We start from the raw sequence: 17,311 nt of genomic DNA, 5'->3' as shown, positions 1-17,311 counted from the left end.
CAAATGTGAGAATCGGAGTATTAATGACTGGAGTCGAGTTCAGATCAGGAATCAGTCTCACTGAGGTGTTTGATCAGGCTGGCTTTACTTTTGAGAGTCTCACCTGGTCATGTGTTTCTGCGAAAGTGCGATTGCGTACTCAGCAACGACGGTCTTGCCAGCTGATGTGTGGGCTGCCACAAACACCGAATCGTGGGTCTCGAGGCGCAGGATTGCCTGCTTCTGAAAGACGTCCGGCTCGAAGGGCCACTGAAGGAGTGAGAAAAACATAGTGTGATTGCATAAAAATCCAGTGAGGATGGGGTTTTTTATATCGGTCATTGGAACAGGCCGAGAAAATCAAAGATACAGATTTATATAGCACTATTCACAACCTCGCACGATATTCAACAATCCTGTGCTCCCTCAACACTGCAACGTGGGCTGTGCAGCACTCCTTTAACACTGACCCATTCCCTCATTATCGACCCTCCATAAGTGCAACATTCCCTTGGCACTGACCCTCCAACAGCACAGCACTCCCTCAGTGCTGACCTTCCGACAGTGCGGCGCTCCCTCAGTGTTGACCCTCCAACACTGTGGCACTCCCTCAGTCATGACCCTCCGACAGTGCGGCCCTCCCTCCGTACTGACCCTCCGACACTGTGGCACTCCCTCAGTACTGTCCCTGACAGCACAGCACTCCCTCGGCGCTGACCCTCCAACAGCGCAGCACTCCCTCTGATTATGCAGTGCACCCTCAGTCGTGACCCATCAGTGCAGAGGAAGAGATGTGTGCAGTCGGCTTTATACTCGGTCAAACACAACAGCAGATCACAAAGCGCTCCCTCCACAAACTGCTCAAATCCAATTGCGAGACTACAACAGAGAGCGGGTGCTGGCTGGCCTCTCACTTTGAAAGCTGGATCCAGGATTCGTTTGTAGAAATCGTCCACGGGGGTGCTGATGTCGACTGGGACGGCCCACTGCTCCTTCTCAAAGATGGTCCTCGCCTCCTTCTGTTTGCTCAGCTCAGGCTGAGAAGTGACCTTAAGCTCCTGTGCAGAAACACAAAGATTGACTTGTTCACACTCGAGGGCTGTTTACCCTCACTGCCGCGCTATCGGTGGTGGCCCCCTTCCTGGGATGCCCATTCACCAGACCCCGTCCCCCCAACACAAAGGCAGAGTGGATTTTTTAAAATTATATACTCATGGGATATGGACATCACTGGAAAGGCCAGCTTTTGGTGCCCATCCCTATTTGCCCTCGAGAGCAGTTAAGCATCAATGGCATGTAGGCTAACCAGGTAAGGACGTCGGATTTCCTTCCCGAAAGGACATTCGTCAATCAGATGGGTTTACAACAATCGATGATCACTTCGCGATCACCATTACTGATTTCATGGCAATCTTTATGGAGACTCAGTTTCCATTCCAGATTTTGTTTGAATTTAAAATTCTACCATCTGCCATGGTGAGATTTGAACGCATAGAATCATAGAATCCACACAGTGCAGAAGGAAGCCATTTGGCCCATCAAGTCTGCAGCGCGTCTCCAAAAGAGCATCCCACCCAAGCCCTCCCCTCCACCCTATCCCTGTGACCCCACACACAAGGACCCCACGCACCCCGGACATTCCCACTTTCACCTTCGGGAAAAAGATACAGAAGTCTGAGGTCACGTACCAACCGACTCAAGAACAGCTTCTTCCCTGCTGCTGTCAGACTTTTGAATGAACTTACCTTGCATTAAGTTGATCTTTCTCTACACCCTCGCTATAACTGTAACACTACATTTTGCACTCTCTCCTTTCCTTCTCTATGAATGGTATGTTTTGTCTGGAAATCACGCAAGTAACTTTTCACTGTATGTTAATACATGTGACAATAATAAATCAAATCAAAAATCAAATTTACCATGGTAATTCCCCCTAACCTACATATCTTTGGATAGTAAGGGGCAAATTAGCATGGCCAATCCACCTAACCCATACACCTTTAGACACTAAGGGGCCATTTACCGTGGCCAAACAACCTAATCTTTACATCTTTTGGACTGTGGGAGGAAACTGGAGCACCCGGAAGGAACCCACGCACACACAGGAGAATGTACAAACTCCTCCAGGTCGGAATCGAACCCAGGTCCCTGGTGCTGTGAGGCAGCAGTACTAACCACTGTACCAATACGTCCCCAGAGCATTGGTCTGGGGCTCTAGATTACCAAGACACTTGTTGGATGCTTGGTCACAAAGGAGAAGCTGTTCCTATCGGCAGTAAGTTCAGTAACTCAAGGGAAGGATTTATGTCAATTGACAAAAGGGGCGGCATGGTGGCACAGTGGTTAGCACTGCTGCCTCACAGCGCCAGGGACCTAGGTTTGATTCTCGGCTCGGGTCACTGTCTGTGTGGAGTCTGCACGTCCTCCCTGTGTCTGCGTGGGTTTCCTCCGGGTGCGCTGGTTTCCTCCCACAGTCCAAAGGTGTGCCGGTTAGGTGAATTGGCCATGCTGAATTGTCCCTTAGTGTCAGGGAGACCAGCTAAGGTAAATGCATGGGGTTATGGGGATAGGGTCTGGGTGGGATTGTGATTGGTGCAGACTCGATGGGCCGAATGGCCTCATTCTGCACTGTAGGATTCTATGAAACAGGGCGATAGGGAAAGAACGGGAGTTGGGACAAAATGGATCACGCTACCAAAGAGCAGAACCCCTGGGCCAAATGGCCTCCTCACCAGGGCATTCATTCTCAGATACTCAGGCTGTTGCCATGCGCGGCCCAGTTGTAATTGGCAACTTGTTAAGGGATTTGGAGCTGGGGCTTTGCTTTGGCCTTATTCAAAACAGGGCTGTTGCAATTAGTATTTAACCTGTAACACGAGGTCTTCCAAGCTGTTGGTTCTGGGGAGAGGCTGCTTTACTTCAGCTGTCTTCTCTTTCTTTTCATCTTCTTCATCACTGGATCCTCCAAGATTGAAGTCGTCCATCGCTCCGATGAGGTCTGTGAGGCTCAGTAAGCCAGGAGCCACCTTGTGTTCTGTGGGTGGAGGAGGAGAAGACGGGGGGGGGGGGGGGGGGGGGGGGGGAGAGAGAGAGGAGAGAGGTGTGCAGGCGACAGAAGGAGTGCGGGCGAGGGGAGAGGGAGAGACAATAATAGCCTTTATTCAACAGAGAATCTAAACTGGACCAGCCATATAAATACTTTCTCTACAAGAGCAGGTCAGAAGCACATCGGAACACCACTCGCTGCAACCTCCCCTCCCACTTCCCATCATGACGTGGAATGATATTGCCGTTTCTTCATTGTTGCTGGGGAAAATCCTGAACTCCCTTCCTAACAGCACTGCGGGTATGCCTGCATCAGATGCCCTGCAGCGGTTCAAGGCGGCAGCTCACCACCAACTTCTACAAGGGCAATTAGGAACGGGGAATAAATACTGGGGTGCCTTCTCACCTGAGCCTAAAGCTTCTGGGTTCAAGACCCAATCCAGGATTGGAGCACAGAAGAGCCAGCAGGAACAGGCCATTCAGCCCCTTGAGCCTATTCCACCATTCAATACAAACATGGTGGATTTTTTTGCCCATCTGCTCCCCATATCCATTGATTCCTTGAGAGATCAAAAATCTGTCTATCCCAGCCTTAAAAGTATTCAACAATGGAGCATCCGTAAGCCTCCGGGATAGAGAATTCCAAAGATTCACAACTCGAGTGAAACAATATCTCTTTATCTCAGATCTAAATTATAGTCTCAAGGTCAAGAGAGAACGTTCCCGGGGTTAAAGATTCCCCAGACATGACTGCCTACCCTTTCAAGCCCCTTCAGAATCTGTAAGCGCTTCAATGAGAGCTCCTCTCATTCTTCTGAATTCAAGAGTACTCCATAGGCTCAATTTACCTGGTTTATCAAAGGACTACCTCCTCATCTCAGCAATTAACTTGGTGGACTGTGCCAACACTGAGGCACATATAAAGATCAAAGTGTGCACACAACTCCGGGTCTGGTCTTACCAAAGCTCTGTACAATTGTGGCAAGACTTCTTTATTCTTAAACTCCAATCCACTTGCAACAAAGGCCAACATGCCACGTGCCTTCCTACTTACTTGCTGTACCTGCACGCTAGGCGTTATGTATTATGTGGTCAGCTCACTTGTGCAGCAAGTCAGTTTAGCTCAGTTGGCCGGACGGCTGGTTTGTGATGCAGAGCGAGGCCAACAGCGCAGGTTCAATTCCCATACTGGCTGAGGTTATTCATGAAGTCACTGCCTTCTCAACCTTGCCTCTTGCCCGAGAGGTGGTGACCCTCAGGTTAAATCACCACCAAAAGGGGAGAGCAGCCTATGGTCACCTGGGACTGTGGCAAATTTACCTTTGTCAGCAAAGTGAAAGGATGAAAAGGTTGCCACACAGTGGGTTAACTTAACCAGTTAGTCAGGCTTTATGAGATAAGTGTTGCTTGTTTACAGTCTAGGATGGAAGGGGAAACCTGCGAATTCTGATGACATAACTACACGTCCTGTGACTAATCAAACAGGGGTGCATTTGTTTACAATACATAACACTCATTTTGTACACGGCTACCCAAAACTCTCTGAACATTAATATTTACAAGTTATACATCTTTCCAAAAAGATTCTGCTTTCCTATTCTTAGTAAGAAGTTTAACAACACCAGGTTAAAGTCCAACAGGTTTATTTGGTAGCAAAAGCCACACAAGCTTTCGAAGCTCTAAGCCCCTTCTTCAGGTGAGTGGGAATTCTGTTCACAAACAGAGTTTATAAAGACACAGACTCAATTTACATGAATAATGTAATCATTGAATAATCCACATCATTCCTATTCTTAAACAGAGTCGAATAACCCTCATACATCCCCACATTATATCCCATCAAGTCAACATAATCTAGGCTGATTCAGTATTCTAACAGGACGCTCGTAAGACTGCAAGGCCTGGATAGAGTGGACGTGATGTTTCCATTAGTAGGAGAGATTAGGATCCGATGGCACAGCTTCAGAATAAAGAACCGAGATTAGGAGGAATTTCTTCAGCCAGAGGGTGGTGAATCTATGGAATTCACTGCCATAGAAGGCTGTGGAGGCCAGGTCATTGAGCGTATTCAAGAGAGAGAGAGATAGGTTCTTGATTGGTAAGGGGATCAAAGGTTAAGGGGAAAATGCAGGTGAATGGGAATCAGCAGTGATTGAATAGCGAAGCAGATGCGATGGGCCAAATAGCCTAATTCTGCTCCGATATCTTATGGTCTAATTAAAGATAGAAACGAGAAGCAGGAGTAGGCCATTCGGCCCTTTAAGCCTGCTCTGCCATTCATTTTAATCATGGCTGATCATTTAATTCAATATCCTGATCCCCCCTTCCTCCCATATCCCTTTAGCCCCAAGAGCTAAACTTACTTTTTTCTTGAAATTAGACAACATTTTGGTATCAACTACATTCTTTGGTGTGAATTCCACAGATTCACCACCCTCTGGGTGAAGAAATCTCTCCTCACCTCAGTTCTAAAAGATTTACCCCTTATCCTCAAACTATGACCCCTAGTTCTGGACTCCCCCCACCATTGGGAACATTCTTTCTGAATCAACTCTGTCTAAGCCAGTTAGAATTTTATAACTTTCTACGAGATCCCCTCTCACTCTTCTAAATTCCAGTGAATATAATCCTAACTGATTTAATCTCTCCTTATATGACAGACCTGCCATCCAGGAATCAGCCTGGTAAACCTTCACTGTACTCCCTCTATAGCAAGGACATCCTTCCTCAGATAAGGAATAGAAAAGGCTCTGCCAGTCCCATCAAGAGGGCAATTACATTTAGGTGTTAGTGCAGGGGAATAGTAATGCGCCCTTCAAATACCAGCGCAAACTGCGCTTGGCCAGAAAGACCGAGGACTTTAAAAGTAACTCAGTGATTGCGAAGCACTTTGGGATTCCTGAAGAAGTGAAGAACACTGTATTGCAATTCTCATTTCCTCTTTGAAACGACTGCTGACTAAATGCACTCTGAATTCAAAGTGGTTACCTGTTTTTTTGAAATCCAGTCCATTTTTCCAACCTGGAGGCACAGTCAGTAAATCTGAAAAAACAAATACACAAGTGGGACGTTTTATAACTGCTCTCGAATGTCGAGCGACTGAGCACAAGTGGATAGGAACTGTCAGTGAGAAAATGTCGTTCAAATCTCAGCTGGAAAATACTTACCCTTCTCAAAGTCAATGCTTTCTTCAAATTCTCCAACTGACTTAATCATATCCAAACTTGGCTCATCCATGCCCCCTAGAGAGAAAAAGGCAAAAAATTAAATCGGGTAAATTCATTTCATAGATAGATTTTAACAGAATTTACAGCACAAAACAGGTCATTAAGGTGCCACTATGGTTAGCACTGCTACCTCACAGCACCAGGGACCCGGGTTTGATTCCCAGCTTGGGTCACTGCCTCTGTGGAGTCTGCACATTCTCCCTATGTCTGTGTGGGTTTCCTCCAGGTGCTCCGGTTTCCTCCCACAGTCGGAAAGACGTGCTGGTTAGGTGTGTCAGCCATGCTAAATTCTCCCACTTGTACCCGAGTAGGCGCCGGAGTGTGGCGACTCGGAGATTTTCACAGCAACTTCATTGCAGTGTTAATGTAAGCCTACTTGTGACTAATAAACTTTATTTGCCCCAATAGATGAATACTGGAGTTCGGGACAATCCTCCTATCGTTCCATTTCTTTGCATTTTTACCTAGAATCCCCTTAAGATGTCCATGCTAAGTTGTTTGAAGGTATTTTGAGAGACAGGATCTACAGGCATTTAGAGATGCAAGGACTGATTAGGGACAGTCAGCATGGCTTTGTGAGTGGAAAATCACGTCTCACAAATTTGATTGAGTTTTTTGAAGGGGTAACCAAGAAGGTAGATGAGGGCAGTGCAGTTGATGTTGTCTACATGGACTTTAGCAAGGCCTTTGACAAGGTACTGCATGGTAGGTTGTTGCATAAGGTTAAATCTCACGGGATCCAGGGTGAGGGTGTCCAAATGGATACAAAATTGGCTTCTTAACAGAAGACAGAGGGTGGTTGTAGAGGGTTGTTTTTCAAACTGGAGGCCTGTGACCAGCGGTGTGCCTCAGGAATCGGTGCTGGGTCCACTGTTATTTGTCATTTATATTAATGATTTGGATGAGAATATAGGCGGCATAGTTAGTAAGTTTGCAGATGACACCAAAATTGGTGGCATAGTGGATAGTGAAGAAAGTTATCTCTGATTGCAAAGGGATCTTGAACAATTGGGACAGTGGGCTGACGAATGACAGATGGAATTTAATTGAGATAAATGCAAGGTAGATTGGCCAATGCACCTAACCAGCACATCTTTGGAGTGTGGGAAGAAACTAAAGCACCCGGAGGAAACCCATGCAGACATGGAGTTTAACCCGGATAACTGTGAGGTGATTCATTTTGGTAGGACTAATTTAAATGTGGATTACAGGGTCAAAGGTAGGGTTCTGAAGACTGTGGAGGAACAGAGAGATCTTGGGGTCCATATCCACAGATCTCTAAAGGTTGCCACTCAAGTGGATAGAGCTGTGAAGAAGGCCTATAGTGTTAGCTTTTATTAACAGGGGGTTGGAGTTTAAGAGCCGTGGGGTTACGCTGCAACTGTACAGGACCCTTGGTGAGACCACATTTGGAATATTGTGTGCAGTTCTGGTCACCTCACTATAAGAAGGATGTGGAAGCGCTGGAAAGAGTGCAGAGGAGATTTACCAGGATGCTGCCTGGTTTGGAGGATAGGTCTTATGAGGAAAGGTTGAGGGAGCTAGGGCTGTTCTCTCTGGAGCGGAGGAGGCTGAGGGGAGACTTAATAGAGGTTTATAAAATGATGAAGGGGATAGATAGAGTGAACGTTCAAAGACTATTTCCTCGGGTGGATGGAGCTATTACAAGGGGGCATAACTATAGGGTTCGTGGTGGGAGATATAGGAAGGATATCAGAGGTAGGTTCTTTACACAGAGAGTGGTTGGGGTGTGGAATGGACTGCCTGCAGTGATAGTGGAGTCAGACACTTTAGGAACATTTAAGCGGTTATTGGATAGGCACATGGAGCACACCAGGATGATAGGGAGTGGGATAGCTTGATCTTAGACCATAAGACATAGGAGCGGAAGTAAGGCCATTCGGCCCATCGAGTCCACTCCACCATTCAATCATGGTTGATTTCAACTCCATTTACCCGCTCTCTCCCCATAGCCCTTAATTCCTCGAGAAATCAAGAATTTATCAATTTCTGTCTTGAAGACGCTCAACGTCTCGGCCTCCACAGCCCTCTGTGGCAATGAATTCCACAGACCCACCACTCTCTGGCTGAAGAAATTTCTCCTCATCTCTGTTCTAAAGTGACTCCCTTTTATTCTAAGGCTGTGCCCCCGCGTCCTAGTCTCCCCTGTTAATGGAAACAACTTCCCTACGTCCATCCTATCTAAGTTTCCCTAAGTCCATCCTATCTTGGTTTCAGATAAAGCTCGGCACAACATCGTGGGCCCAAGGGCAGTTATGCCCCCTTGTAATAGCTCCATCCACCCGAGGAAATAGTCTTTGAACGTTCACTCTATCTATCCCCTTCATCATGTTCTGTGCTGTACTGTTCTATGTTCTATGGAGAGAACGTATAAACTCCACACAGACAGTGACCCAAGCCCGGAATCAAACCTGGGTTCCTGGTGCCGAAAGGCAGCAGAGCTAACCACTGTTCCACCGTGAACCCACGCAGAATGTGCAAACTCCACACAATCAGTCACCCAAGGCTGGAATCGAATCCGGATCCCTGGCACTGAAAGGCAGCAGTGCTAACCACTGTGCCACCGTGTTTAACAGGGACTGTGTTAAAAAAGGAATCAGGATTATTAAAGTCAGTGAGTGTGCTTAATAGGGAGAGTATTATAACAGGAACCAGATGAAGGTTCGTGCAAGTGAGCTGTATGTTTAATAGAGTCATTGTTGCCACAGACATCAGTCTAACAATGAGGAGATGGAGAACCGTACCTGGCCAGAATGGGTAATTAGTGGAACTGCCTCTTACAGACTGGGTCGGAGGGCCAGGCGGTCGCTGCAGAGAGAGGGAGTTCTTTATGGACAATCCCGTATCGTCCAGGAGTACCTGCCAGGAAAGTAAAACCGCAAGCAGCTTTCAGTAAGACAGCATCTTTCAACATCAAATATCCACCCAGGACCTTTCAGGAGGTGACACAATCACTCAAGAAATTCACCACATTGTTCTCTTGTTGCCAAGGTGCAGTTCCGGTGGGAACACAGTCAGGGGTCGATGGAGCACAGAATGGAGCCATTCGGCCCATTGACTCTGTGCTGGTTCTTTCAAAGTCTAATTCAGTTAGTCCCACTCTGTCTCTCATGTAAAAAAAATTATTTCCTTACTTCATGGTGGCACAGTGGTTGGACTGCTGTCTCACAGCGCCAGGGACCCAGGTTTGATTCCAGACTTGGAGGAGTTTGCACCTTCTCCCCGTGTCTGCGCAGGTTTCCTTCAAGTACTCCGGTTTCCTCCCACACTCCAAAGATGTACAGGTTAGGTGGATTGGCCATGATTAATTGCTCCTTAGTGTCTGAAGATGGGACAGAAGGGGTCCAGAAGGGGAAGTTGTCCCTGCCCCCACCATGGTCCACAGACTACACAAGGCTGCAAAAACAGGCAGGGGTCCGTGAACCTATGGATGCAGCCTACAGTTGTTTGGTACTCCAGTGGCATTACCACAAAGCCACCGTCTCCCATTGTTTAATGAGTAATCTGTCCAAATCAGATGCCCCTGCAAATTAAGTCTAAATTACAATAGCGACAGATTAGCTAAGGGAACAGGTACCGATTCGGTCATAGAAATCATAGAAACCCTACAGTGCAGAAAGAGGCCATTCGGCCCATCGAGTCTGCATCGACCACAATCCCACCCAGGCCCTACCCCCATATCCCTACATATTTACCCACTAATCCCTTTAACCGATGCATCTCAGGAATCAAACCCAGGTCCCTGGAGCTGTGAAGCAGCAGTGCTAACCACTGTGCTACCGTGCCGCCCAATCTCCCTGCACTGGACAAAAAAAAAAAGAGGTTGCATTAGTTTTCTCCACAATGGGAGGGGACAGGAACTGCTCTGGCAACGTCAATGGAAACCACTGCCCCCATTACCTCTTTAAAGCCCAGCAACTCGCCCGTGGTCTGGTTCCTCTCCACTTTCAGCGTTGAATGAACCGGGGTCACGTCGGCATAGTACAAAGAATCCACACACACCTCTCTGGGCCAGACCCTTCAACACAAACAAACAAAATCTCAGGGCTGGAAGTGGGATGAGGTACAGACAAGGAGCATACAACCTACACCTCCCTCAACCCGAGGCAGAGAGGTTACGCTAAACTCGCATCGAACGTTGGGTTAGATCACACTGGTCTCCATGATCACAAACCAAAGGGCTGAAGGGGCTAGGGAGAAGGTGCAAAATAAAAAAGTTTTATGAAGGATGATAGAAGATCTTCAAGACTATAATTATTAGCAAGGGAACAGGCTGGGGCTCTTTTCTCCAGGAATAGGAGTGGTGGCCTGTTAGAGGTGTTTGAAATTATGAAAGGGGTTTAATAGGCTAGAAGTGGGAAAGGTCTCCCCCACTTGCAGATGAGACCAGAACTAGGGGCCATAATTATAGGATAGTGAATAATAAAGCGATAAGGAATTGAGAAGAAACTTTTAGGTTTTACTCATTAGTGTCACAAGTAGGTTTACATTAACACTGTAATCAAGTTACTGTGAAAATCTCCTAGTCGTCACACTCCGACATCTGTTCGGGTACACTGAGGGAGAATTTAGCACGGCCAATGCACCTAACTGGCACGTCTTTCGGACTGTGGGAGGAAACCGGAGCACCCGGAGGAAACCCACACAGACATGGGGAGAACGTGCAGACTCCGCACAGACAGTGACCCAAGCCGGTATTCGAACTCGGGTCCCTGGCGCTCCTTCTTGGGAATGTGGAACTTGCTGCCTCAGGGGAAGGGCGGAGGTGAATTATAAAGATTCAATGAAATGGCAGCTGGGTAGGCGTGGGATACGAGGAGATGAAATGGGATGGGAGAGGCTCCAGAGCGCAAACACTGACAGTCAGGCCAAATGGCCTAGTTCTGCGTTGTAAAGTTCCACGTAATTCTACCTACCCACCAATCTTCTGACGCCAGTAGACGGAGGAACTTACTTTTGGGAGTTTTCGAAGTGATGGAGGGGAAGCTTTGAGGGGTCGGACAGGAAGTGTTGTTCTGCCTCAGTGATGAGGTCCAAGGCGTACGGAGGCAGGCCATGTGGAAGCTAGTTAGGAAGCAGAAGAGAGAAAGGTCAGCAGTGGCAAGTCACAGTTAACAACCCCCGCGCTTCAGATCCCACATCCACAGAATGCAATCCCAAGACATTGGAAAAGTCCTGGAGCTCCAAGCAATATGAATGAAATTTCCCCAATTCTGACATCATGAACCCTGATTACTAACAAGAGAATTCTCCCTTCGCCTGTCATTAAACATATTGCTTTTGAGATGTAGTTGCCTGTTGCGCGAGCGAAAGCCACAGTGCACAACAAGCTCCCACAGACAGCATCGAGATCAATGACCAGTTACTCTGTTCATTGAAGGTGAATAATGGCTTGCATGGTGGCAGAGTGGTTAGCACTGCTACGTCACAGCGCCAGGGACCCGGGTTCGATTCCCAGCTTGGGTCACTGTCTGTGCAGAGTCTGCACATTCTACCCGTGTCTGCATGGGTTTCCTGCGGGTGCTGCTGTTTCTCCCACAGTCTAAAAAAGACGTGCTGGTTAGGTGCATTGGCCATGCTAAATTCTCCCTCAGCGTACCCAAACAGGCTCCAGAGCGTGGCGACGAAGGGATTTTCACAGTAACTTCACTGCTGTGTTAATGTAAATGGACTTGTACTTGTGACACTAATAAATAAATAAATAAATAAAGACTCCCTGTACCCTCTTGAAATATTGATATGGAAACAAAACGTGATGTCCCCACCTGCAGAGGGGTTAGAGGAAGACAAGAGGAAGGGGTGGCCCCTATCCATGGAAGGGAGGGGAGAGGGAGGAAGTCTGCCCATGGAACGGGAGGTGGGAGGGAAGGGGGTGAGGAGGATCCATAACTATGGAGTGGGGGTTAAGGAAGAGGGTCCCTAACCATACAGGGAGAGAGGGGGACCCTTGTCATGGAGGGAGGGTCCTAACCCACGTGAGGAGTGCAATCCATGGAGCAAGGGGGAGGGTCCCTCACCATGGGGAGAGTGATGGAGGGAAAGAGCCATATCCAAAGAGAGTGGGAAGGTGGGGTGGTCCCAAACTGTGGGAGAGGGCTTGAGGGGAGGATTCGCCCCATCAAGAAAGGAAGAACTGCATTTACACAGAATTTTTCAGAAGCACGATACACCTTCATAGAAATCATAGAAACCCTGCAGTGCAGAAGGAGGCCATTCGGCCCATCGAGTCTGCACCAACCACAATCCCACCCAGGCCCTAACCCCACATATTTACCCGCTAATCCCTCTAACCTACGCATCTCAGGACTCTAAGGGGCAATTTTTTTTTTTAACCTGGCCAATCAGCCTAACCCGCACATCTTTGGACTGTGGGAGGAAACCGGAGCACCCGGAGGAAACCCACGCAGACACGAGGAGAATGTGCAAACTCCACACAGACAGTGACCCGAGCCAGGAATCGAACCCAGGTCCCTGGAGTTGTGAAGCAGCAGTGCTAACCACTGTGCTACCGTGCCGCCCCAAGTGTCACAAGTACAACTTCACGTGCGTTCCAGGGAATTAAGTACATTTTGAAGTGTGGTCATTGTTGTAATGCTGGAAAGGTGGCAGACAATCGCCATAAAGTAAACTCCCACAAACAGCAATGTGATAATGACCAGATCATCTTAGCCAGGGACCCAGGTTCAATTCCTGGCTTGGTTCACCCTGTGTGGAGTTTGCACATTCTCCTCATGTCTGCGTGTGTTTCCTCCGGGTGCTCCGGTTTCCTCCCACAATCCAAAGATGTGCGAGTCAGGTTGATTGGCCATGCTAAATTGCCCCTTAGTGTCAGGAAGACTAGCAGGGTAACCAGGTGGGATTGCAGGGATAGGGCCTGGGTGGGAATGTTGTCGGTGCAGGCTCGATGGGCCCAATGGCCTCCTTGTACACTGAAGGCATTCTAACATTGGCATGGCCTCATTCAAACATCCTGTTTATTGAGAGAAAAATCCTGGCCAGGACACCAGGGAGAATCCGCCCTGCTCTTCAAAATAGCGCAGGCTGACCAAGCCTCGGATTCACATCCCATCTGTGACAGTGCAGCATTACACCAAACCTGCATTGGAGTGTCAACCTTGATTTTTGTGCTCAAGCCCCAGAGGGTGCCTTTGTAATCACTGAATCCCCCACTGTCAACAACCTGGGGGTTACCATTGTCCAAAAACTCAACTGGAATAACCATATAAACATTGTAGCTACAAGAGCAAGTCAGAGGCCAGAAATCTTGCAGTGAGTAACTCATCTCCTGACTCCCCAAAACCTGTCCTGCATCGACGCAAGTCAGGAGTGTGATGGAATACTCTCCACTTGCCTGGATGGGTGCAGCTCCAACAACACTCAAAAAGATCAACACCATCCAGGACAAAGCAGCAAGTCTGCTTGCTGCCCCTTCCACAAACATTCCATTCCTCTACCCCGGCGCACAGTGACAGCCGTGTGTACCATCTACAAGATGCACTGCAGCAACTCACCGAGATTCCTCAGGCAGCACCTTTCAAACACACAACCATTACCATCTAGAAGGACAAGAGCAGCAGATGCCGAGAACACCATCACCTGCAGTTCTCCTCCAAATCACTCAGCATCCTGACTTGGAAATATATCGCCGTTCCTTCATTGTCGTTGGGTCAAATGCTGGAATTGCCTCCCTAACAGCACTGTGGCTGTATCTACACCTCAGGGAATGCAGTCAGTTCAAGAAGGTAGTTTAAGACCACCTTCGAAAGGGCAATAAATGCTGGTTTAGCCAACAACGCCCTTTACATTGTGAGAGTGGACGCTTGGGAGAGGGGAGGGCCGCTGCCCACGGAGGGAGGGGAGGTGAAACAAGGAAACACCCACTGGATGTGGAAGGAGGGAGAGGGGCTTCCATAACCTCCCCTCAACCTGTGGAGGGAACTATCACGTTGATATGTGAGCTACACGGCAATATAGACTGATGCCAGGTCCTGTACAAATAGGAACTGCCTTTTACATCTCAGTGGGAAAGTATCTGGTTTGAAATGCGAGTGGCAACGCCTGTTCATACACACAGTACTTTGCAAATGAAAGACCACTCACAACTGCTGCAGTCAAAGCCCTTTGACAGATGGATGTCGGAGCTTGCTCTCAGACTGCCTTACCAAGAGAGAGGAGTGTGAATACTCACCGTTGCCAAAGGGAAGATGTAACCGTTCGTCGTAGCAGGCTGTGTTATTAACTCAAACTTCCCTGAACAGCCCACTTCCAGGATGGACAATGGCAGGTCATCAGGATCCTTTGGAGGCAGTTCTATATAGCAAACATGAAGGATTAGAATTAAGAGCGGCATTTATAATCATGAGGGGGCTTTGATTGAATACATAAAGAGCAACTGTTGCCAGTGGCGGGGGGGTTCTGTAACCAGAGAACACAGATAAATAACAGAAGAAACAGAGGGGTGGGGTCGGGTGTTTTTTTTATAAGAAACATAGCATGTTGTGATCTGGAATGCACTGCCTGAAAATGCAGAGGCAGATTCAGTGGCAATTCAATTAATTAATAAGACATGTCAGAAACTACAGGCAAAAACAAGACATGCCAACACTAAAGTTAAGAAAGCCCACCAACTTTTTCAGAAGATTAAGGAAATTTGGCATGTCAGCTACGACTCTACAACTTTTACAGACTCACCCTAGAAACATTCTTTCCGGATGTATCACAGTTCGGCATGACTCCTGCTCTGACCAAGACAGCAAGGAACTACAAAGTGTCATGAACAAATCCCAGTCCATCACTCAAACCAGCCTCCCATCCATTGACTCTGTCTACACTTCCTGTTGCCTCGGCAAAGCAGCCAGCATAATTAAGGACCCCACGCACCCCAGACATTCTCTCTTCCACCTTCTTCCATTGGGAAAAAGATAGAAAAGTCTGAGGACAGGTACCAACCGAGTCAAGAACAGCTTCTTCCCTGCTGCCATCAGGCTTTTGAATGGACCTACCTTGCGTTAAGTTGATCTTTCTCTACATGCTAGCTATGACAGTAACACTACATTCTGCACTCTCTCCTTTCCTTCACTATGTACGGTATGCTTTGTCTGTATAGCACCCAAGAAACAATACTTTTCACTGTACACTCATACATGACAATAATAAAATAAAATCAAAAATACATCAATTGATGAAAAGTACTAAAAAAGGCTTTCAGAAGTAATTGTACCAGGTGAAACTAATATTGATTTCCTCACTAAAACTTGTGTTTCTCAGAACTTCAGGTCCATATTATTCATTTCTTCCTTTGTGAAGACAGACACAAAGTATGGACTTAGTTCCTTAGCCATTTTTTTGTTCCCCATTAGAAATCCCCAGTTTCTGACTGTGAGGGGCCTACATTCGTTTTTGTCACATCTTTTTTTCCTTTACATACCTATAGAAACTTTTACGGTCAGCTCCCCACTAACTTATTTTCAAACTCTATTTTCCCCATCTTAATAAGTCTCTTGGTCCGCTTCATCCTGAAGTGGCAGTTTGTTTTACTTAGCATTTATTGAGCTTCTCGGAGTGAGTGGCAGTTTTATCGAAGGATAGAAAAAGTAATTGGAGAGGGTTCACAAAGGATCCACAGTGATTCCAGGGATGAGGAATTAGTCACCATGAAAAATATTGGAGATGTTGAAGCTGTTTTCCTCAGAAAAGAAAAGGTCAGGAAGAGATTTGATGGAGGAGTTCAAAATAAGGAGAAACTGTTCCCACTAGCGAGAGGACAGAGTTAAGGCTAAGAGTAAGAGGCTAAGTTAAAGTTAAGTTAAGAGTAAATATATAGGGATATGGGGGTAGGGCCTGGGTGGGATTGTGGTCGGTGCAGACTCGATAGGCTGAATGGCCTCTTTCTGTACTGTAGGGTTTCGATGACTCTAAAGCAATCGGCAAAAGAAGCAATGGCAACAAAAAAATTCTTATTTTCATGTTAGGGTCGGAATGCATTGCCTGAGAGCATAGTGGAGGCAGATTCAATCATGGCTTTCAAAAGAAAACTGGATAATTATCCAAAGGGGAAATATCTGAAGGATACATGGAAAAGGTAGGGAGGTGTGGCACTTAGTGAATTGTTCATGCAGAGAGCTGGCAGGAACACGGAGGGCCGGATGGCCTCTTTCTCTACTGTAACCATTCTGTGCACTTGTTCAGGGGCCCTTTCACTATGGACCCATGCAGCGGCACACCTAGAAGATCCATTAAGGGGATTAAAAAGAGAATTGGAAGTTGCCCAGTGAAGCTGCTGGCAGAGTTCCCTCACTGGATGACACATGCCTGTAGTTATTTAATATCTAACCCATTGGGAAAGACAGACATCAGGAGAGCACATGTAATGGAACAGCCTGACCCAGAGCTCTTTGCAATTCTCCATTAAAACTATATAAACCCTTATGAATGTGTGTATTCCCCATGCCGTCCCTTACCGAATCTCTCCTGCTCCATCTCTGCCTGGCAACAGTGCCGACCTCTCACCCGGAAGTACAATAGAAAATAACCTTTCTTTTGCTCGCCTCAGCACAAATTTAGGCAAAAATGTGTGTCACGGCTTCTCAGTCGACGACGTTTACAAAAACTGAGGCGTTGATTCGTAATTGTCCATGATTAGTTTTATTAAAATTAATTTTGTAATTCCAACAGTCCTCGGCTGGCCGACTCCGCCCTTAACAAAGATGGCGGACACAGTTCTTCTCCTCTCAGTCGACTGTTGGTGAGGGGCGAAAGGTTTTCTCGCCGCCACCAACAAAGATGGCCGACCGGTCCTGTTAGCTGTGGTCATTCGTTCGCCACTAACAAAGATGGCCGGCGCAATTCTCTCCTTTGGTTATTGATTGTTGTGGTCGACCTGTCTGCCACGAATAAAGATGGCGGCAAGTAACTGCAGTTATTTAATTTCTAACCCATTGGGAAAGACAGACAACAGGAGAGCACATGTAATGGAACAGCCTGACCCTGAGCTCTTTGCAATTCTCCAGTAAAACTCTATAAACCTTTATGAATGTGTG

General features: G+C 47.2%; 1 protein-coding gene across 1 annotated transcript in view; it reads right to left on the bottom strand.

The window, feature by feature from the left end:
• Positions 1–16,783, bottom strand: part of skic2 (SKI2 subunit of superkiller complex) — a gene marked incomplete at its 3' end in the record, with an annotated part of 42,366 nt that extends 25,583 nt beyond the window's left edge. The window contains exons 1-10 of the mRNA XM_078207857.1: positions 16,733–16,783; positions 14,461–14,582; positions 11,227–11,336; positions 10,173–10,290; positions 9,017–9,131; positions 6,192–6,266; positions 6,013–6,066; positions 2,847–3,013; positions 894–1,037; positions 104–249 (exon numbers count right to left, since the gene is read on the bottom strand). Of these exons, the coding sequence (XP_078063983.1) occupies positions 104–249; positions 894–1,037; positions 2,847–3,013; positions 6,013–6,066; positions 6,192–6,266; positions 9,017–9,131; positions 10,173–10,290; positions 11,227–11,336; positions 14,461–14,582; positions 16,733–16,751 (1,070 nt within the window). The remainder of the gene's footprint in view (positions 1–103; positions 250–893; positions 1,038–2,846; positions 3,014–6,012; positions 6,067–6,191; positions 6,267–9,016; positions 9,132–10,172; positions 10,291–11,226; positions 11,337–14,460; positions 14,583–16,732) is intronic.
• Positions 16,784–17,311: the final 528 nt, after the last annotated feature.

This window comes from Mustelus asterias, unplaced genomic scaffold, assembly GCF_964213995.1.
Source record: "Mustelus asterias unplaced genomic scaffold, sMusAst1.hap1.1 HAP1_SCAFFOLD_2802, whole genome shotgun sequence".
Taxonomy (NCBI): Eukaryota; Metazoa; Chordata; class Chondrichthyes; order Carcharhiniformes; family Triakidae; genus Mustelus; species Mustelus asterias.
This window is presented reverse-complemented; position numbering and strand designations above follow the sequence as displayed.